At 39.0% G+C, this 23,891-nt stretch overlaps 1 protein-coding gene across 1 annotated transcript in view; it reads right to left on the reverse strand.

Annotated features, from left to right (window-relative positions):
* Positions 1 to 23,891, reverse strand: part of DPYD (dihydropyrimidine dehydrogenase) — a 339,118-nt gene that overhangs the window by 53,978 nt on the left and 261,249 nt on the right. Inside the window, exon 19 of the mRNA XM_053950943.1 lies at positions 10,857 to 10,999. Coding sequence (XP_053806918.1) covers positions 10,857 to 10,999 — 143 coding nt within the window. The remainder of the gene's footprint in view (positions 1 to 10,856; positions 11,000 to 23,891) is intronic.

The raw sequence follows: 23,891 nt of genomic DNA on the forward strand, positions 1-23,891 counted from the left end.
AACGCTGACATGGTCAAGCAGAGCTGAGCTGGCACTTCGGGAGCATCGAGGCAGGGACTGCGGGTGCGGAAATACGGATGCAGCAGCTGGGCAGCAGGAGGAGCCCCACAGCTCTGTGTGCTGCAGCCACAGCAGCCTCCTGACACAGGCTTACAGAGAAGCTTCCCCAGCACCAAGGGGATGGCTACTCTTCCTGGCAGAGAGATCCCAAAGTACCTGATTTTGGGGGCTGCAAGACAAATCTTGTTCATGTACTGCACTCCAGCAACCCTGAGCAGTCATGAGTGGCCAACAATGAAGGAGGAGAAAAAAGCTGAGAATCCATTAGGCACTTACCAGACAAGGCACGGCAGGAGATAAGAGCACTATAAGGGATCCTTCAGGAATGTTATCCAATGCATTAATTCCTAGCCTACTCAAACCTATTTTTCCTCCCTGTAAGTTCTCCAATGCCAATTAATGTATCTTCAATCTAAAGAGCTAAACTGGGTGTTTGGGAGTGGGAAACTGGTACTTATCAAGGGACCCTGAACGATGCAATTTTGTATCCCATGTCTTTGAGAGGGGAAACACAGAATAAATCAAGAATTTTCAGAAGGCTCCCTGAGGTAACTGTGGGTTTTTTCCCTGTCAACCACCCCTAGAGGAATGGTTATATTTCCTTATCTCACTAAAGCATTCTGTCAGTTCTTGGAACTACAAAGTGAACCTTTATGCAGTAGGTGGGCACACACACCGATAAAAGTGCCGATCGTGATCATCTTTCCTAAGAAAACAAATATGATTCCATGTGCCTTGAGCATTGAGGACTCTGGGAAACAGCTTCATAATCAGCCTTGTATAGCAAACTATATCATTGTACTGCAGATCTACAAAATGAATAATAGCTTTGGAAGGAGATGAACTAACTCCCCTGTGTAAACAGTCCAATCACATATAGAGGTTCTACAACTATCTTTAAATACATGCTGAATATCACAACATATTTCTTTTACTAACACCCAAAGGTCTCGCCTCTGTCTTATAAGTACTGTTCTGGAAAATGAAATCCTTCAGCTCTCCCAGTGGTTCTGCAGCTGCAGGGACGCATCACCAGTTGTATCAGGTAGATGTAGACTCATTTCCACAAGCCATAACCTTCAGCTCCAAAGACATTTCTATAGAAGGTACCAATTAAGTCACTCAGACCTGGTAGCTTGATGATAAAAGTAATCAAGTATTACACAGCAGTTTGCAGTGTTTTTAAGTTTTTATTTTCTAAGAGCAAGCCAACAGGAACACCATCATCTCTAGAACCAAGATAGTCTGCTATCCCATTTTTGGAAAGGTGTATTTGTCAGAGATAAGCATAGTTCTAGAAAAGAACACTTTTCAGAAAAGAATGATGTTCTGAAAATTGTGTGGAAAAGAGTTTCAGAATTACCAATATGTGCTGTTTGACAACATGGAATGCAATGGCTCTATTTAACTTGAAAATGTCTGTTTTGCAATCCAAGTTAATTGGAATGAAAAGGTCAAAACCAAAATATGTTGCAAAAAGATTGAAACAGATTTGATTCACCCAAATAATATTTTTGCCTTTAAATGTGTTAATTCCACACGTTTTTAGAATTTTGATTATCAGTCTAAACTGGAGAAGTTTTCCATACTTAAACTTCCCTGTGACAGAATAACTATTTCTTCATCACTGGCAATAGTCAGTCTCATTAATGCCTACCAGATCCAGAGTAGACCTTCAGTGTTCATCCCAGGACACTGAATCAGACACAGCAGGGACTAGAGATCTATTTTGATTAAATGAAATTTGTCAATGAAAAACAGTTCCCTCAAAGAAATTTTCAACAAATTCTAATGAGAACCTTCTACTGAGGAACATCCTCCTGTGACCAGAATTTTGAAAGCTGCAGACCTCTCAAAATCAAACAGAAAAGCTATTTTTCTATCTTAGAACCTCGATTCAGTCATGCAATGATTAACCCCTCATCCTCGTGAGTCTTTCCTTCTAGTACTCTCACATTATATTTCAGCTAAAATTACTTTCATCCTCTATCAGCTTGCCTGTACGAATTTGTGCAGCAACTGCTGTGTCCACTGAAGAGTGAGATTCATGTGAACAAAATAGTTCTGACCCTGCAAATCCTTCGTGTTGGAGATAAAAACCCACTTCCACATTTCCTTAGGGATTGTTTTACCTATCTCCGTCCAAATAATAAACATCAGCAAGAAAAGCAGCAACATAACTGATGATATTGAAGGAAGCTAAACCCTTTCTTAAATGTACTGCCAGCTTCCAAAATGACAGTTTAGAAAAACCCAGTGCTTTCTCTGTTTCTTTTGTTCTAATTGCACGGATAAAAGAACCCCTCATCAGTCAGATCAAGCTGTGTCAGGGGGCTTATGCTGTAACAGGAAAAAAATTATTGCTCCCTCCTTGGGCAGAAAACCCATTTTTCTACCACTGGGAAAAGTGAAAGATCAGTGAGCAAACTGCAGCTAGCCCAGCACCAAGCCCCAGCTGAGCTGCACAGCAGTGCATTCCTGTGCCAGTGTGGGCTCCAGTGCCATGCCTTCCCTGAGCATGACCTCTTCCACTTCTTACTCCCCCTTTCTTTCTTTCACTGCCAGGTACAGCCTCTGACTGAAAGATCAACAAAACTGCTGTGATATGAAAAGGGAAATTTCTTAAACATGTGTTTTCTTTGTATGACTGACAGTATTTCCAAGAACTTCTCTGATGACAGAGCTTTGCAATACTGAATGTTTTGCGTTCTCCCTTTTGGGAAAACAAGTCCCCTGCAGTTACAACGCACATGAAATAAAAAAAACCCCAAACCAAACCAAAACAAAAAAAGCCAAAAAAACAACCCCACAGGAATTTTCCTAAGTAATTATTGGAGATGACAGGAATAAAGAAACAGTATTTTCCACTGCGCTTATCTTGCCTTGTATTTATTTCCAATATCCAACAAGGAGCTGGCTCCAGTTTCAGATTCAATTTCCAGTCACCTCCACATGTACTCAAGGGAACTCAATCTACAACAGAGCTAGCTTCATGTCTGAAAGCAACCTGAGCTGAGTAAAACAACTTGCCTATAATTTGGTTAATCAACAATTAACCAAGCCTCTTGTGAAGAGTCATCTCCATGTTGCATTTACTTTGTAAACTTTAAACAAAACTCACTCAGTGTCAATTCACACCATGTGGTTTATCCACATGGAGAACAACTCTGTGCCTGTTCATGCAAGAGAGCAGCAGCATGAATCCACATCAGTAGGGTGAATCACATTAAAAATAGGTGCAGCACTACCAGGCTTTCAAAGGACAAGCAATATTGTGGATCCTTGGGAGAGATGGAGAAAAACATATTGCCAAAGCAATTATTCTTCCCATCACCTCAATTCTGAAAGTCCCTGTGTTGGCAGACCCAGGGAAGCAGGGTAGACACCCAGGCAGGGCAGGAAAGGGGAGCAGACCCAGAGTCCCCAGGAGAACAAATCCCCTGCAGAGGCTGGGAGTGACTAGTATAGGACAGCATTTGAACTGATGCTCAATTGAGACCTAATTGTTAGTAAATAATTACTACCATACAGTGATAGTTGAAATTACTTTGCATGAGAATTCATTACGAGAATGACAAATAGCAATTGTTACAGAATGAGCTTTAATTCATTCTTACAAATTTATGAAATAACAATCCTATCTATGCAGACTTCATTTACTCGCTGGTGAAATGAGCAGAAATAAAGGAAAACTAATAGATAATTCCCATAATCAGCTCCAAATGTAGAACTAATACAAAACTGCACAAAATAAAAGGCATTATTAGTGTTGACTTTAGTCTGTAACTTTACAATGTGCTGATTTGAATATTGCAACTTTTTATAAAAAGTGGCAAAACAATATGTAAGAATCAATAATGAAAACCTGTTCTAATTTGATGGTTTTTTACTACTAAAAGAGAAAACTTTATAGATTGTTTTTGTTTGACAAATTCTGATTTCCTTTAAAAGAAGTTCTCACAGAAGATTCTCACTATCAATTAGCAATTTCTCTTCCAATTGTCTGTAAAGGAGCAAGTGTGGCAGTCCTCTAATTACTTTTTGTTTTATTAGCAAAGACAGACAGTTGAGAACAGGTTGAATCTCTGTAATTAGCACTGGGCTAGGAAAAAAAACAGAAAATAATGAAATGTTTTCAGAAGTGAATGCTTGGGTATGTCTGTCCCAACTCTCTTCTCTCTTTCACATTCATTTTTCTTAGGATTTTATGTCGACATGTTCAAACAGCACTTTGTTCCCTCTTTTGTTTCTGCATGTACTGCAAATTTCATCTCTGCAGAGAAGGGCCACTCCATTCAGTGCTGTATCCATTGAAGACTTTTCTCGGTGCGTGGCTCTGTGAGCAGTGGAGCTAATGATATCTGGCTTCCAGCAGCTCTGTGTCTCCTGGTTGGGTTCTCTGACGTCTAATAAGGTGTGACTGCCAATTAAAGCCTTTCCTGTGGCTGACACAGTGCTGTCCCATGCGGGCTCTCAGAGGTCTAATAAAGGTGAGCTCATAGTGTGCTTGTGCTTACAGTGAAGGAATGCAGTTACTCTCTCTCCTCTACCTTTTCTGTTTCTCAAAATTTATTAGTAAAACACTCTCCCTTCTGGCAAATTTCAGTGAAAACGGCCACAAAAGCTCAAATGTGATGGAAGATACTCAAATGGATGTACAAATACCTATCAAGTTTCTTTGGAAATACAGTCTAAAAACTGCTCCTTCTACGGGAGACTACACTTACCTTAATCAAAGGACTTACATCTGAAAAGTGGTTTTGCCTTAAGTGGCATTTTCTTTCTTAAAAGTCTTGGTGGGTCTAAAGTACCATCCCTTGAATCTTGTCTCATATAATTTTGGTAGCCTGACACTGCATTCAGCAGCCTATTCTTCACTCATCAATTTTAATAATGAGAGAAGAATTAGGTCTAGCACCTTAACTTCTGTGTGTCACGGACAGGTTTGTACAGAAAGGTTTTGTTCCTCTACCCCTAAAGCCACAGCCTGTGTCAGAAACCTCACAGCATCCAGCTGGTGCCCAAGTGTGCCTGCTCTTGGGCTTATCAGCCCTTGGAGCACTCTGCCTGGCACAGAGCAAAGCCTGCAGCCCCATGTGCTGGGGCAAGGACAGGCAGGGGGCAGAGGAAGGCTGGGCTCTTTGGGAGTGCAGGCAGGAGAAGCACAGCCTTGCTCTGCCACACCGATGGCACCCTGTGGCTGTTTGAGACTTGCAGCAATCCACCCGACTTCATTCTCCTCATGCAGGGCTGAGACAAAGGACTCTTTGTCTGCATTCAAAATCATGGCTATTCATTGCAAGACAAAGTATTTTTTTCCCAATGGTTATCAGTAGAAACTTAACCTGGAATTTCAAAACACAGGGCCAGCTCCCTCACTCCCCTGCTCTGCACTCCCAGGATTTGAATGTCTTTTAGTTCTTTACTCTGCATTAAATGGCACGAATAGTAATTCCAGGCTGAGAATTTTTTGGCCTGATCTAATCCTCACTTAACTAAAGTATCAGAGTCTTCACTGACTTCAACTGACACTGACATGGACTGAAGAGTAATGAAGTGCGTGGAGAACCAGATCTCTACTTTGCAGTTCTGTAGCCATAAAAAAAAAAGTATAGAGTTCCTTACAGGGTTTACAAATGCAATAAGAATACTGTCTCATAGATCAAGTACCATGATTTTGTGATGGAAAAGCCTGTTTATTCACACACAAAGGGCCATCCTGCTGCTATAAAAATCTCTCAGCTAAATGCTTCAGTAAAAAGGCTCCTGAATAAAAATAATAAACAAATTGTCCTGAATCCCTTGAGACTTTTGTTCCAAAGAGGTACCAACAAGAATGCTCGTTAAAAATAATAAAAATCCACAAGCAGTCTCACAAAAACAAGTATGTTTCATGCTGGAGGAAGAGTTTATCTTACAGAGGCAAAACTCATCACTATTGCTTTCCAGTCATGAGCTGTCCCATTTCCAGAATGGTTTTGTTCTTCCTCGGATCCCTGAGGTCCCACCCACAACTGGTGCTGGCAGGAGAGAAGGGCATGGGGCAGATCCAGCTTCATGGCAGCTCTGCCTGTGGTGGGGGCACACTCCCACCTTCTTCCCTTGCCTGAGAGATGAGGAGGAACACAGGGCAAGGCCTGGAGGCAGCAGGTGCACATGGGCTGGACACAACACGGTGAGGACAAGAGCACAGCGCCAACAGGAACAGCACTGCCAGGCACTGCATCCCAGCCAGGACAAGAGGGAGATGAGGGAGGATGAAGGTGGATCTGAAAAAGGGCTCAGGGCAAAGCCACAGGCTGTCCCACTGAAAAGCAGCATTCCATGGGTGGATTTTAAATCACTGCTTACAGACATCCATGACTGCAACAGAGGACATGTGTGACCTCCATACTTTGTGAGAAAAGACATTTATTTGAAAAGGAATCCATATTCTTTACATGAAAATGACCAATATTCCAGGTGAACAAAGTATTCCATACCAGAATGTAATGCTGAAAGGTTCTACCATGAAGCAAATATACTTTAGAAAGTACCTCTTTGTTCTACCGCTTTTTTTTTAGTTACATCTGCTAGAAATAATGACTACAGAATCTCTTTCAACAAAAGGTCATTTATGTCAATGGACAGAACACAGAGGATCAGATCACCTGCTGTAATTGCAAATTAATGCTCTACTGCTAATGCATTAACTACACAATATTGATCTACAATTGAATCATACAGGCTACTGTGAAGTGATTTTTACTTTAATATTTTTATGCTTTTATTGCTTTTTCCATAATGCATTTTCTCTTTCCACTGAAATTTTTATAATTGTTTCCCATTTTAATTTCCTGCAGCAAGATGACTTTTAAAAATGTATGTCTCTTTTAAAACCTTGCAAAAATCTAAAAAACCATCAGTGTGACATGGTAAATCACATACATGTTGCAAAACATGCAAAAAAATTTGATATACATCTAATTTTGATAAATTGGGGCTTTAAAAAAAACTTACTTTAATTAGAAATAAAATACCTCAACCTCACTGGAAAACTGTAATAATGACATGTATCACAGAAAGGTGCTTTCTAGACATTTCTGGAGCTCCTAGTATACAATGAGTGCAGGATTATTTCATATTAAAATTGTTGGTTGGTTATTTTTTTTTAATTTTCATGCCTGTACTGAAAAGGGGTTGGTAGATTCAGGTATGTTAAAAAACTACAGTGCTATGGAATCAGCTGAAGAATGACTGAAATGTTTCAGCATCTTCAATGAGAAATTAAAAATAAGTGGGGTCTTTTTGCAAGTGTTTCTGAAGTCCATGAAGGGGAAGAATGCTCTGTTGAATTACTGTATAAAGTCTACAATAACCTATTTGGTTTCCATACCTCCTGCAGAATTCCTTACATCGAAACCTTCTTGTGAACAATACTAAGATGATGTCCTCCATCCTCTAAAGGAGGGGATAGAACATATTTTGATAACTGAAACTCTCCCCACACCATTTCCTAATATACCTGCTAATACCACTTGAGGTGGTTATGCCATACAGCAAAATATGGCTTACCGCCTGACTCCTGACTTGCATTCCTGTGTATAATGATTTTGCAAATGGAAAATAAATCCCTGTGTTTTAAAAATAAAAGCAATTGGAAAAAATAATGGAGAACTAATTGCAGGTGAAATATCTGAAGAGGAAAACCTGATCTTGCTTTTAATGGAAGAACATTTATTATTTATAAACCTTTTCTCTAACAGATATGCTACATTGCAATTAAAGCAACTCACACAAAGCCTCCTTATTATCCTAGGCCATGAACATCCCACTGCCATGGCAGAGAAGACACAGGACTTGTTGGGACACAAGGCAGGGAAGCCCAGTGGCCAAGCAAGTGCTGCTGTGCCAGGCTCTCAAGCTGGGCTCCATGGACAGATCAGCACAGCCTGAGCAACTGTGCAGTGTGGGACCGTGTGTAATGCTGGATGATCTGGCAGTCCCCTCCCTTCTCAAGCACTGCAGGGTAACAGAGTGGTGAGAGCAGTGACACACCCCAGTTTTAAGCCCCTCTGTGCCTCTGTGGCACAGCTCCATCACTGCCAAAGCCCAGGCTGCTTGCTCTGGATCAGTCATAAGGCATCCTCGTGGCTTTGGAAATGTGAAGACAAATCACAAAATGTGCAGTGGTGTGTCAGTCTGAGCGCCTCTTCAGAACCACCTCCAACAGTATCCAAAGCAGATACTTGAGATAAGGCTCTCACACACATAGAATTCCCCCGGTACAGTCCCAGCTTCTACCTGCTTACCTCAGAGACTTGCTATGCAATGAATCTTAAATACTGAACCATTCAGTAGATCACTTTATTTGATGTTATCGACAAATTCTGTACTCGCTCTGTATGTCAGTACTGAGAAAGCAGAAATGAATGTCAAAGCTGTAAGCAACAGAGGTTGTGGCTGCTGAAAGAGCAAGTTGGGCATTTGATACCAAGGACATGTGTGAGAGACTGGGATCCAGGGAAAAGAATATTAGCTGGCTATTTGCATGACCTTGTTTAGAAGGAAAACAATGAAAATGATCCTCATAATCCTAATTAGGGTCCAAAAACGACCTGTGAAGATGAGGCTTTTTTGATTACAATGTATCTCATCTGAGAAGCAAATAAGTTTCAGTCTAGTCCCAGGAAGTGCATTTCTTTAACGACTTTCTATAGAGATTACTCATTTCCTTCTCCCTTCCATCTGTCCTTCCCATCATGAGGGAAAGACTTATGGCCTATATTCACAATCTAGCATGAAGCTTACTAAAGGCTTATTTCAAAATGGATGCAATTGAACTAGTTCAGATCTGTACCTACACAGCCACTTTAGAATCCATTTATCTCGGATTAGTTTAAACTGCTTCCGTACTTTAGTGAAACAGAAATAAACCACTCAAACTGAGGATATTTTTGATCCAGAGGAGTTTAAAATCAGTTCTAGAGATGACTTAAGTTAAACTGGTGAAACCTAAGAACAAAAAAAGTTTTTTCAGCATCTCTGGGAAAAATTTGTTGAAAAGAGGAATTGTTCTGTAAAGGGCAAAAGATCTGTACAGATCCAAGTCCTTTGTGCAAGCCAGTTTCAGAGAATTTGATTACTACTAAAAAGAAAACAATAATTAATGTCTTGTAAATCAAATAGTCTTTCTCTCAAGCACTGACTGGCATGTCCGCATGAAATTGTATTTCAGAATTTCCCATTACCATTGGGACAAACCAACAGAAAAAAAAAGAGAAAGAATAAAAAACAGCTACATAACCTATATAAAATAGAAGTGAAAAAGGCACATTATATCCCTTGATTTTTAGTCATCCAGAAACAGATATGGCAGACATAGAACAGAAAATAATTTCATTCTATGTAGTTCAGATCATGTAACATTGCTGCAGACAAAGCCATTGAAAGTGCAGCAATAACAAATGAAATGCATCTAGAGCACTAAAAACAATCCTTGCCAATCCTATTTTTTTTTGTAGACAAATGCTGCCCTGCAATTTGCACTTACTTAATATTTATATGGAAGAAGCTCTCAGACAATTGTGTAAGAAAGACTAATCTTTCATCTGCCCATGAAAAAGAAAAGTTTGGATCACTTTAATATAACTGAAAAAAAAGGAAATGGTATTAATAAATCCAAGTAACATAGAAAGTCTATAAAAAAGGAACAGCCTTCTGCTTCAGCTCCCAGAGATGCTAACTTTGATGTGCATTTAAAAAACCCAACCAAACCAAAATACTGAGCTGGCTTTTTTTTTTTTTTTTTTGAAACAGCAAACAAATGACTAATCGCAGCAGTCACTGTAGCTGTGTAAAAAGGATGGTCACACTGAATCTAATTTCAATGTCAAAGTGAATTGTGGGAATGAAACCACTCTAGTCATCCCATGGAGTGACACAAAGCCGATATTCACAGGATCCACAGCTGCTGTTGTCTATGGTGGGACCCACAGATAAAGGGGATGAACATCTACCAGAATGTAACAATATAACATAAAGACCACCTGCTCCTCAGCCAGTCTAACATATATGCTGCACTGGTGCCCAGACATGCCTGGCAGAGAGGTAAGGGGTTGATTTTTGGCCAATTTCCTGGTGCCTGTAATGCGAAGCCACCAAGGCTTCCTTCCACGACAGGGACTAAGCAGCCATGCCAGTGCAGCCAGCAGCTCAAACCGAGCCTCAGGCAATGCAAACAGCCTGACTGCTGAATGCAGCTGACACCTCACTCCAGTGCAATGCCAGCACCTCGTGCAGTGGGTGCAGCACTACACCTCCTGTTTCTATGAACACCTCCAAGGCACCCAGATGCCTCATAAACAAAAGTTACTTTAAACTGGCTCCCTGCAAGCCCAACGTAATACTCTTTGAAAGCACCCTCACCTTGAGAAGGCTCTTTGCAGAAAAGAAAAACAGAGAATACAGGAAGAACACATAGGTCAAGCTAAACTCTGTGTCAACCCTGTTTGTATGACAAGGGAGAGAGAGACATTTAAATTTTAAATCATTTAAGCTAGAGACAATGAGTACTAACAAACTCATGGTTAACCTTTTCCCAGATTGGTATTAGAACACCCAAAGTTTTCTTCTGGCAACTCCTCCTCCACCTCCATGTGAAATGAATGTCTCTTAGCAAACAACATGAAGTGAAAAGCATGAAAATTCTTTTCAATGGTAGAAACTCCACACTATCTGAATGTTTGAAAGGAAGATACATTATGATCCTAATCACAGGTACTTGAATGTTAACATTTTAAAGAAAGAAGCAGTACCTGTAAGACAGAAGCCCCACTGTGCAGAAACTGCAGCCCAGTCTCAGCAGAATCGATGCCTCCAGTTGCCAAGATGGGAAATCCTGGGAGAGCACGGGCGATGGCGGACACTGCGCGGAGGGCGATGGGCCGGATAGCATTTCCTGCAGAAAACCAGCACAGCGGGTTAGCAACATCCCACTGACCCTGATGGAACTTGCACATCCCTCATGGTACAGCAACATCAGGAACTAACATCTAATTCTGAACAGGTTATATTCATTTATAAACTGACACCAAGTGGGTTGCGAGTGGTATCAACACTTGTACAGCAATTTATGCATGTGGCTGGAATACAGAAAGTGGCAGAAACATTTGGATAAACAATGCAAAGCTAGCTTGAACATTTTAGCTGATGCTCAAAACAAAGACTAACAATGTCTGAGACAGAAAGCAATACTTTACCATACAGTACACTGTCAATAAAGAGATCTATGTTTCTACATAAAGAATCAGGTTGATTTTTTGAACCTAAATGTTGTCCAACTAAGAGCAAACATCTCATTTATTTATGTTCAGCTAAAAATTGTTTAAAAGTGCCATTTCACTGCACTTGACATATAATATTTTATTTGTTTCCCCTTCTGGATGTTTGTAGATTCAGATAATTCTTTAAGTAAGCCTCCTCTAACTATTAATATGATTGTCAAATTCTCAAAAGAATAAGGTACATTCATTTATGGTAGTATCTCCAAAACTGGAGCTCTTATTTCAAATGGTACATAGAGGTTGAGTCAGACAACCCCCTGCTATATTTAGAGGATTACGATTAAAGTCTTAATACACTGTGTCTGCAATGCATCTGTTTTGACTACATTCTACTGATAGTATGCAAGTATTAAAATATGCCTACAGATGCTGCTCATTAAATGATGGACAACATAGATAGATGACACTTCCGGTTATTTTTTAGGCTAGTTGTGATTTCTCTAGATAACCCCCACATTATTAAAATTTCTACTTAATTTACAGAAGCTTTAGGATAATTTGATGCCATCACTGGGCAACAATAGTGTAAGAGAGGACACATCACTCCCAGAGGACCTGTATAGCTGTAGCTGTCAGGCAGTTTTTCCCCCCTCAGTACTGCATGAGGTAACAGCAAATAAACTTTATGCACATGAAAGGGACAGCCTAACCCAAGATGCACTGTTGATATATCTTCAGGAAAACTAGAACCTGATAGATAAAAATGTGAAATCTCACCAAAACTGCTTTAAAGAATCTAAGATCCCAACAGAACAGTTCACAGAAAGAATCTGGAGTTGAGCAGAACCTTTCCCTAGGACACTAGGGACTATTTCCCATTGTTAGTAATGTGTTTGAAAGGAACGGGACAATTCTTTAAAAGAGGATGACTGTTAAGTGTCCAAAGAGCAAATATGACATAATTCATGGTCCAGTCTTAGAGATATGCTTGAGGGAAAAAAAAAAGGACACCATGCTGTTTGCTCTGACAGATTTACAAATAAAGACTTTTGGAAGGTGTACAGGCCAAAACATACACTACACAGCCAAAACCACTGAAAGTAATCTCATCAAAAACAGTAGTTCAGGAAATTCTTCAAATATTCAGTTTTTTAAATTAAAGCTAGAAGTAATCATCAGACTAGCTACATTGCTTTCAGGCTAACACAGCTCCAGAATCTCAGTGTGATGAGGTAGCTGTTTTTTAGAAAGGTGAATGAATACAGACACTGGTAACTCTGAAATCATGTGGCTACAGGGAAATTTCTTCCCAATCTGCTTTGAGGCATGAAGGGCTATATACTTGTAACCCCAACATAACTCTTAAGAGTTTGCTTTCAATGGGTTTTAAAGGCTTGTAGACCCTTGGCCTTAAAGATATCTTGTAGCAAAGAGTTCCACAGGAAAATATTTCCAGAATATAATTAGCCCCCTTCTCACTTAAATGACTGTCTCTGTACAGTGGTCAGTTCAGGAAAAGGACCAAATGACAGCTTATTTAAGGTTTCAGCACAATAGGTAATCAGAAAGGCTTTCATTCAGCCCAAAGAAATCAAGCATATGATTCAATGAAGTCTAGCAGAATTAGCAATGATACTTAGAATTTATTATGGAACATAGGTACTTCTTAGTATTAGCTGAATTTGATATTCATAATATGAGTTATTACTTACATTTAGTGATTAGTAAATTAGTGATAAATTGGTATGATTGCAAAAGTATTCCATTCATTTATAATTCACCCAAATGAATTTAAAAACATTTCAGAAGTGCTTCTGATGAGAGTAAATAAATGGATGTAATGACAATCAGAGGGTTCACTAAGGTCTCACCATTTATCCCAGCATTTTTTTATTAGTCTACTCATATGGAACAAGCACAACATAAGCTGAAGCCGTTCTCCCCCTTACATTTTTTCATCAACAGTTCAGAAGCTTCCCCCTCTGTAACAAAAGCTGCTGGGCTAGAATACAATGTGATTTGCTTGTGATAGAGATCCAACTGCCTAATGAAATGGTGAAACAACCTACCAGATTAAAGAAAAAAAAAAAAGAATGCAAACAATAGAAACAATAGTAATACCAAGCTATTAAAAAAGAAGACAAATTAAAAAAAAAAAAAAGGAAATGAACTCAATTTGACTAACAATCTCTATTTTCCTGCATTTTCATACAAGTACATAGGAAGGTAATAAATTTCATTATAGACATTTGTGGAGAAGGAGTTTTTAAAAGGTTGAAATAAAGGAGATTTAATGCCAAATTTTAAAAGATCTGTAAGTAGTAGTGGGAATTTGCAGAACGTTTTCTGATAAATCCAATGGTATTTAAGAAGCTGAGATCCAAATCCAGCATGCATTTGAAAGACAGCTCACATACTAAAAGATAAGCATCTACCACATACTTTGACACGCTGGGACCTGTAATTCCACTAGTTAAGCACCCGTAGCTGAGGAAACTGCTGATATGGTACTCTCCTGATAGAAGTGCTACAGCTGCTACCAGATGCTAGATGTGGCTATCATTTACCTTGCTGCAAAATAATGAGATTTAATAAACAAAGTCCATTTATCAAGACTTCAGGCAGGCGAGTGAGATATAAAAATGAAAGACAGAAAAATACCTCGTGGAGATGACATGCTACTCTATGTTGAAAGCTACTCTTTAAAGTCTCATTAATTATGGAACAAATATTTGCTATTACGGAAAGACATAAACAATGAAATAATTTTAAGATGTGAAAGTCCCTGACCTTTTTCTTGCCTTAAAACAAAGAGCTTTGGCATTTTATTTTATTTTATTTTATTTTATTTTATTTTATTTTATTTTATTTTATTTGTAAGACTTTTCAGACTATCAGTCAAGGAAATCCAATAGTGAAAACACAACATGAAGGAGAAGCAGAACATAGATCAAGCAAATGTCTCTCCCTCATCAGCACAGGTAGGCAGAGCTGCTCTTGTCCACCAAGGATAGCAGGCTGATGACAAACTGATGAAAGATAATATGCCTGCTTATTTGCTTGTTTGTTTTTCCTTAGAAAGTAAAACAACCTTTACCAATGCCAGAAAACACATGTTTTATTATAACTTCTTAAGTACTAGGAGTCCTGAGAGGACTTGATCCTGTCAAACACCAAAAATGTTCACTAGATTGAGTCTTGAGAGTCAAACTTTCTTCAAGAAGCCTGGTGTTAAGTTTCAAGCAACCTAGTAGCTTTGGGAATTCCTAGCAGAAACAATTCAGATCTTCTGATCCCAGTGATCCACCAATGGGAGAAAAATAATCTCAGATGTCTTGAATACTGGGCTGCATTCTCACTTGCAATATATTGGACCAATTTGGTAGTTTAAAGTTTTCAATGCATATATGAGGTAGCTCTAATGAGGCCTTTAAATAAAGATGATCCCAGTCCATTAAAAAGCAGCCAACAGAGTCAATTCAGACTGGTACTACTGAGACAGAATATTGAAACAGTCTCAGTGGTCTTTATCAAACTCTCTACGAACAAGAGAAACAGATTTTAAAGGAAAGCAGACTCTCATACCTTTGGATAGTAGAGCAACTCAAACCAAATTTTTGTATCTATGATGAAATAAAAATGAATTTGGGTCAATTCTCTCCACTCTGTGCATTTTCAAGTAAAATTATTTTTTAATTTGCTTTATATTATATCACAGATTTGAGATTTAAACCACTGAGCCTGAATATTACAAAGAATAAGTAGCTGATATGTAATTTTTTTACTAATAAGTCATTGCTAAAGTCTGTGCTTCTAAAAAATGTTAGCCCCCAAATCTAAGCAACATCACCTTTCCTCCCTCTGTAGATACCTTCTTGGAAGAAAACTGGCACGGTTATGTCCCACACTGTTAAAATAAATCATGCTAATTACAAAAGAACCCAGTGACAGCAAATAATAAACTTGGGTGAAAAGCATTATACAAGGAAAATGGTCTGGAAAAGTTCAGGCATTGTAGATATCAATCCAATGCTTTGGAAAGTAAGTAGGTATGAAAGTTTGGAGATCAGGAAAAAAGCCCAGAAAACATAATTCTTTGTCAAGACATTTTCTGCATAGTGTGTATGCTGCCTAATACTAGCAATCAAAGTACTTTACATAATCTGCATTTGCAAACAGTCCAGGCAAACTTGCAGGTTACACACAATCCATTTGCATCACATTCCTCCCGATTGCAATTACTCTGCTCGCTCTTTCTTTCTGCCACCTGTAGGTGGCCACCATAAGCTACACTTATCAAATAACTCATTAGCAGGGTTTTCAATACTGTCATATCCAGATAATTAGCAATTTATTTAAATAACCAATTTCTGTGGAAATAATTGCCATGGAATGCCCTGAACCTACTTTTTATAAACTATAATAAAAGTGTTAAGATAATCCCTGACATTTGCAAATGCCATTAGTTCACCTTTCCTTTTGATAGTGCTATGGCATTATGTTTAAACAATTACCTGATAACGTGGCAGTTTAATGAAACAGTGTAGCAGACACATCCTTCAAAATGACCAGAGAATGCATTTATATGCAGAAGAAAACCCAATGAACAGACGTGTTTAGAGAGAAAGACTATCCACAGTTGTTATGAGATCTGCAAATGGGACACACAATACTTCCTGCAGTAAGAAATACAGGAATTCCCAGAAAGCAAGAGCAGGATGGACCTTGCCACAGCTTAAATGCTGCACAGCCCAGCACTTCTGAAGATGCAGTGATGACTCTTCTCACAGCTCCCTATCTATTTCCCTGCCTGGTCAGTCCTTCAGTCCATCATTACTCATTAATAGCCATTTGCCAAAATCACTAACAGGCTCTGGCTCTGGCTCTGGCTATTTCCAACCAAAAATCTTAGTTATTCATGTACCAATGGAGAATTCAAGGGAATAGTCCTTTCATGGAATATCTCTACATCAGTCACCCTACACCATCAAACCAATGGCTACTCAATGTTTCATGTTGTTCAAAAGTTGTGATGGGCAATGCACCAGCTCTACCAAATCAATGGCAAAGGTTCTGCTGACTACAGAGAAGTCAGGATTTGTCACAAGACTTTACTAAAGTTCATGATTCTGCAGATTTGAAAGAACTTCTATCTAACTCTGCTATAGCAGGCTCTTGATACCATATCAACTGACAGGTTTTGTCAGTTGATATGGTATTGTCAGCATATCATGACTATCTGGACAGGTTTTGTCAGCATATCATGACTATCTGGACACATTGATAGTGTGTCAATAGTTCTTCTGATAACTACTGACACTTCCTCTTAATTTCAAAGCTTACATCAGATGTGATTCTGTTTCTGATACATACAGAATTGAACCAACCTCTGAATGGAAAAAAGAGGCAATAATTTTGCTTCATATTTCCTTTAAAAAAATTGTACTCAAATAGAAAAAAAAAAAAAAAAGCTTGGACTTCCATAATCACAGAGAAAAATCAGTGTCCTTTTTAGGATTTAATTTTACCATTTCTGAATTAATACAAATCATTATTTCTGCTCTTTCAGCTAAAAATTCATAAAATCACCAGAGCTCTCATTCAGTAAATGTTTAGTACTCTTCAGAGAATTCTCTCCATTAAAAAAAGGCGAGAATCAGAGAAAGAGAGAGGGAAAAATTAATTTTTTCTTATCTGTAAATATTATTTATCCATGGAGACCTGGAGTTATTTTCACTCATATCAAACTTCAATAGGAAAAACCAAGAGGACAGATACAAATTGTTTTGTGAATGCTGCAAGTGGTTAAACATCTCCTAACAAAGCCATTCTCTCACTGAAAACTACAGATTCACAAAAAGTCGGTACTTCTGGTCATCAGCACGAAACCTAGCAAAGCATTTTCTGTTGCAATTCATCACATGTTCATTATTTAATTTCTCTCATGGTTTTTACTTCGGTTTGGCTTGGAGCTGGAAACTGTCTGACAGAATGCTTTCCATGTTCTTTGGGTGGCTCAGGAAGTCCTTTCTTTGCCTTGACTGCCTTGCTCTTGCTGCCCACCACGACCTGGAGCCCGAGTCAGCTGCTCCAGTGTGGTGGGGCTGGTGCTGCTGCAGGAGGTTTGGCACTTTTGCACTGCAACCCTCCCCTGGCCAGGACAAACCCTGCCTGCCACCCAGAGAGTGCCAGTGCTAATCAATAAAACAAATAGTGATACAACAGTAATGAAAAGGTAATAAAACGGTGCTAATAGCCAGGGTAAGCTTCAAACATAATACACATAAATAGGACCAGCATAAGAGCCAATGAACAGCCCATTTAGAAAATATTGCCCAGTTACCAGACAAGATCACTGCAGCCATCTCAAAGGGACAAATGAGTTCGTGCTGAATTCTTCCCCTCAAAAGATGTGAGTAGTTCACTTTATCACAGGGTAGGGCTTGCTGCCCTTTTATTCCAATGCAGAGACTGACATTTAACCTGAAGTGTGGTAGAAATGGTTCTGGCTATTTACAGATTTGTTCAAAGGCAGCCTTGCCTCTGTCAGCCTCGGCAGTGCTACCTTTGTTTGAGCTGGTTTTAACCTCCATAACAACCACCACAGTCAACACGACCCTGGAACCAGGACGTGTGTGTATGCCCACATGTCTGTGCCAGTGCCTTAGCACATACATAATTCTAACTGCAAAAAGGCAATTTAGTACAAGTAAGGACACACTGGAAGAGACATGATTGCCTGCTGAGCAGGGAATTGAGGTTCCTACACTGTATTTAAAAAGCCAAAATTACTGAAAAATGCAGTATAGCAACTTTTCAGGCCATTTACAAAACCTGACTCATACCTTGTGCTGTTTAATAACCACTTGCCTAAGAAGTCCATCACAGAAAGGGATGCAGAACTTCAGAAACTACAGCAAATGAGAGAAACCGGGCCTAGATATCTAGAAAGCTCAGATAAAGTATTTCTTTCTTGCTTTACATAACTCAAGTTAATCATTGTCCTATTTTAAGGTTTATCTATTTTATTGTCTATCCCTCTATTTTATCTATCTCATCCAGTTGCTGTTATCTAGTAATAAACAATTTTATGTACAAATATATTTAGATCTATTTATAGATACATTAAAAGTATGTCACAAACACAAAAGACTCAGTTTGAGTAGAAAACACTGTATTTGCCTGTTCATTAGTGTCTACATACACATCTACCATATTATTATTACATATCCATATAATCTGTGTGAGTATATATATACATGCACACTCAGTAAATGTATTTCCATATTCACATATACATAAAACAGTAGATGACACGTCCCCTGATAAAACCTGTTATTTCAACACTTCAAGTGAAAAGTGTTAAAATAAATGGCTCATCACATACAATGTGTTAAAATAAATGTTTATTTCAACACTATGTGTATCATAGCCATTTATTTCAACACTTCCCATTTCTCAAGACTCACACAACCAAGAGTAGGAGAACTGATAGCTATACCTAAGGTAGCTGAAGCACACAGCCCTACTCTGCTTGCCATAGGATGAGTAGGAAGTTACTTGACACTTTTTTTCCTCCCAGCAATAAATGGAAACTACCTACCTTGACTGTTCGTGGGGATCTGCATGTGCCTGTAAGCTGGTGGGCTGTGTCATCATTTGGAAAGAAGGCCCATACCAGAGTCTTCTGAGATATCTGGGAAGCAGCCTACTGCTACCAGGGTAGGGTTGGGAAAAGAAGCAAAGCATGGGGGCTTTTGAGAATTTCACTTTGCTGTTTCTAATTCTGACACAAAAGCATCTGGGCAGACAAAGATTTTTGTGATCAAGAGCAAAACCTAGAGTTGTTCATACCAAGGGCTGGATAGGATGCAACTGTTGCAGGGCCAGCTATAATCTGGTGATCAAATTATGAATTAGAGAACATCTGGATTCTCATTCTATTTGCAGAAAACAGTTTATTGGGAGGATTCTTCAGCTCAAAACTTGCCTTATTAATTTTAATCAGAGAACCTGATGGGTCTCTGGAGCAGCAATCTTCCATCTTTAGGTGGTTTCCAAAGTACAAATATTGTCATAGGGGGCTCTGTGCATTTAGGTTAGTGTCAGCAGCTGAACTTGCTCCTACAAGCCAAGCTCAGACATTACACTGTAGTCCAGTGCTGGCTAGCATCAGTTTCTTTCTCTGCTTTCTTTTGGGAGGAAAGCAAAAGAAGCTCCCATTTTCTGGTATCTCCCGATGGAACCACAGGGCACTATGCCTTTATAGATCAGTCTCTAAGGGACAGAGGCAGGATGAGGATGAAGAAATTTAAATAATGCACAAAACCTCCACCAACACTGAGTTGTCTCTGAGCAATATTTACTACTAACTTGCCTGTAATGTTTTCTTACAGCTTTCCTCCTTTGAAAAGCTTTAAAAGCATGACTAAAGATTTCCTAGGCCCTAGCAAGACAGTGTGGTTTTAAGAAGATAAACACTTGGAGGGGCATTCTCTTTTCTTTTTCTTGTACATTTTCTTTTCTGAAATTACAGATCTGTTGGCCCAAATGGACAGAGCACAAACCCACAAAACAAACTAATGAAAGGTCAGTGAAGACTTTGCAACCAGCATGCCCTATCAGAAGACTGTTTTGGAGCCAGACAATGAAAAATTGAGACCACAGTTTCATCAGCTCACAAATAAATTCACTGCCTTGAGCCAAGCCACTCCACTGTGTTAGTTGCCTATATTCAAACATGTCTCTTCCTGTAAATTTTTTTTCCCCCACACTGTCACTTTTGTCAAATAAACACTACAACCATTTTGTAGTAGAATAGTCTAAAATGCAATTAAAGTTTTCCAGGAAAAACCCACAATGTTTTCAGCCTTTCACTTTCTTCAGATGTGATTAGTTCCAGAAAGAGCAGGTATCATCACTCCTTTGTAGGCACTGTAGGTTATAAGATTAGTCTTCAGAGGTTGGCAACACATAATAAAAGTGTTTTATTCATAAACATCAATCAGTTTCAAGAATGGCAGTTGCTCACAGAATGGAAATATTCAGCTAATAACTACTGTAGACATTAAAACACTGTATGACAGATATGTAGTGCTCATTACACAAGAACACTTTCTTATAATTATGCTTTCATAACTAGGAACATAATTTTCTAAATATTTAGTTCCTTACACTTTGATTTTTTTTTTTTTTTTTAGGGCAGATATTAAAAAAAGACTCTTCCCTCAGAGGATGGATGGGCACTGGAATAGGCTCCCCAGGGCCAGCACCAGCCTGTTGAGAAGTTGAAGAAGAATTTGGAAAATACCATTAGGCACATGGTGTGACTCTTGGGGATGATGCTGTGCAGGGCTGTGAGCTGGACTCGATGATCCTTGAGGGTCCCTTCTCACTCAGAGTATTCTGTGATTTTTTTAAAAATTAAACTTACAGGACAACACTTAGTTTTCCATGAATGAAAAAGACTCCCCATCCAACAGAGAGGTGATACCTTGGATTTAGTTGAGGCCTTAGATATGCATGGATGACAATTTTACATTTTGTTTTCTTTTTCTTTTTTATAACCTTCACAGTTATAGGAAATTTCATGCCATTTCTTTAGCTGAGAACATACTGAAAGCTGAAGAGTCAGTGGTGTAACAGGAAGCAGAATAATTGCTTGTCCATGCTGTGTAAACTATTTGTGGAATAAAGGAAGCCCAAACCCTACTTGGAGGGGCCTTTAGTAGCTCTGGATATATTACTGAGGGTTGGTAATTAAAACATGGTTATATCAGTCCTGCTTGCGACCAGTCACACAACTCAGTGCTGATTTCAAGAAGAAATTATACACTCATACCATAACTCTGCTTTCTGCATTAATAAAAAATAACAGCATTAATAGGCCTAAATATTCATTTGTTTGATGTATTCAGAGCAACAGAAGGGCGTGCGAGGGAATTTAGTGTATTGCTCTGTCAGATCACTTTAATTATCCAATGAGGGCAGCTCAGAGGGTGAGTAAGGGACTTAATTGATGTACTTACTCATCCCCTCAGCTTCCACTGAAGAAAAATGGTAGCAACACAACTCCTAAACTGCATTTGTTGGTCTTCAGTGATCAAAGTAAAGGCCAATTAACAGAAAGCCAGGGGCCCACAAAGCGTTTGTTGATTTTAAAATACTGATCAGAACACACACTGCTACTGTTAAAACACACACCAGCAGTATCTGGCACTTACACAGTGCCTCCTAGGAGAGGATGTCCAAAAAGTATGATATTTTTATCTCCCAGAATAAAAAGACTGCAAGGGGACGCCTGGAAATGTGTGTAAAGAGGGCAATTCCACCTGAGCAGAAGAGGCAGCAATTGGCCCTCCTGGTCACAAATTCCTTGTGCCATGTCCCAAAATGTCCTCTTACCCTTTTCTCTAAAACTCTCTGTAATTTAAAGGATAACTTTTTAGAAGTATGCTTTGTAAATCAACTCAAACAGTCTCCTCTCAGAGGTAAATTACATACTGCCAAGCACCTTATTCTGTGTGTTTTCATGGATGAAGTGTCATGCCTATTCACACCACTGCCTCAAGCATGGAAATATAGGGGTTCACATAAGCATACAGGACTGTAGTTGACTGTTGCTGTCACCCATAAAGGAATTATTTTCTCCATCTTTCCTGTCTTTCTCTAACCTAAAATAAAACATATACAATTAACTTTGGGGGCAGTATCTTTGGGAAAACTGTGTTGCTTCTGTGCTTTTCTTGATTATGTAGAATTCTTAAATTCTGAAGGTTATTTTAGGCAATCAATGTACATACCACAATGAAGATATCCCATTTGCATGAGCTATCACTGACACAATACTGTGTACGGAAAACTCAAAGAGGAAGATTCACAAAAGCAGAAATGTTCCATGTGAAACTCTTAACACATCTGTTCAGCACTGGAAAGCCTGCATTTAAGTCCAAAGCACTAGAAAGCCGAGACAAGTGCATTTTTGGAATCAAAACAAATGATGGTAATTTAAGAAAATACTATGAAGCACACAAAGGCTGTACAATGCCATATGTTGCACAATGCATCTGGTAATCAATTTAATGTATATGCCAAGTTTACTAGAAGCCCAAATCGGCTTAAGTTCTTTACTCAGAAATTCAAAAAGTGAACTAAAAGCATTACAAACATAGTGGTCTTATAATTAGTAAAAAAGTGGATTTTTCTTTTTATCTACAGAACACGCAAAAAATTAATCTCCTAAATTACCTCCCATAATGAATACATGCCCAAACTTCACTTTTGATCAATAGCTTTCATAGACCAACAGTTCTGGGACATGGTTTGTTCTACAGTTTCAAAGATAAATGTGATTTTAAAATTATTTTATGCTCAATGTTTACTTCTGGCTTGTAGGTTTGAAATCATGTAAGTTTTATGCTGTCATTTGTGATTCTATCCACAGTACACTACTGAAGATGTCATCATACACAGATGTATAACCAACCTTGCAAGTACTGTGGTCCTAAATCAAATATGAATCCACAGTTACAGTATTAAAAATACAGCAGAAATCCCTAATTCAAGTGGACAGTATCACCTATAAAGCCAAAATAAATGGTGTAGGATAATAGTTTCCAGACTTGGGTCACAGTGTCAATGCACAGACTTGAGCTCTACTAACTGACCAAGCTTGATCTTGCTTGCCAGAGCATGCTTGTCAATATTTAGCTCCACGGGAGTATGTCATGAATCTTTACAAAAACTAGCATAAATACAAAATACTACAGCAGCTGCTGTGATCCTTTTTCCAACACCGAGATTAAATTGCTGAAATTTGTTTTGAGCTGTTTAAACCAGAAGATGTGTGGCATACACCTACTGTAACAAGAATGTGAGAAACAGCATTAAGGGATTGCAATGCTGTTATTAGGGCTTTTGAAATACATAAAAACACCAGATGCTTACATTAACTGATTGGAAGATATTTTAATGCCAAGCTTAAAAATATCACTTCCTCCTGTAACATCAGATCAGAAAATGGACTGGGATAAAATAACATACACCTGCATTTTCAAAAAGAGAAATCTAAGCTGTACCAGTAAACCCCGCATCATTTACTTGCCTAACCACTGGAATTTCACCACAAAACATAGGTGCACACTGCCTTAGGCGTTTGACAGCAGTACATATACTAATATGTAAGGAATATACTAACCTCAAATTTCTGATGCATCAATGGAGCAAGAAAGGAAGCCACCTCTGAGAATGCCTGACTCCTTGCAGGGATGAGGGGGAAGCCTAGGAGTCTCCTAGAGAAGTGCTGATGCTTAGGGGATAACCCTCAGCTGTACCTGGTTAGCACCTCTGCTTCCATCTGCTGTGTTCTCTGAGCTTGGCCTCTCTGGGACAGCCCCAGAGGACTCCAGGACACACACACGTGGCAGTGGCACAGCTCAGGAAGGCAGTGCAGACAGCACAGAAGAAGAGAGCACCACTGCTGCCTGCCTTCTGTGCTAGCCTCATTTATGAGAAACAGAAAGAAATAGCAAAGGACAGTAGAGGCAGCCTTGGAAAAGCCCAAGTTTG

This window comes from Vidua chalybeata, chromosome 9 (genome assembly GCF_026979565.1).
Source record: "Vidua chalybeata isolate OUT-0048 chromosome 9, bVidCha1 merged haplotype, whole genome shotgun sequence".
NCBI classification, from domain to species: domain Eukaryota; kingdom Metazoa; phylum Chordata; class Aves; order Passeriformes; family Viduidae; genus Vidua; species Vidua chalybeata.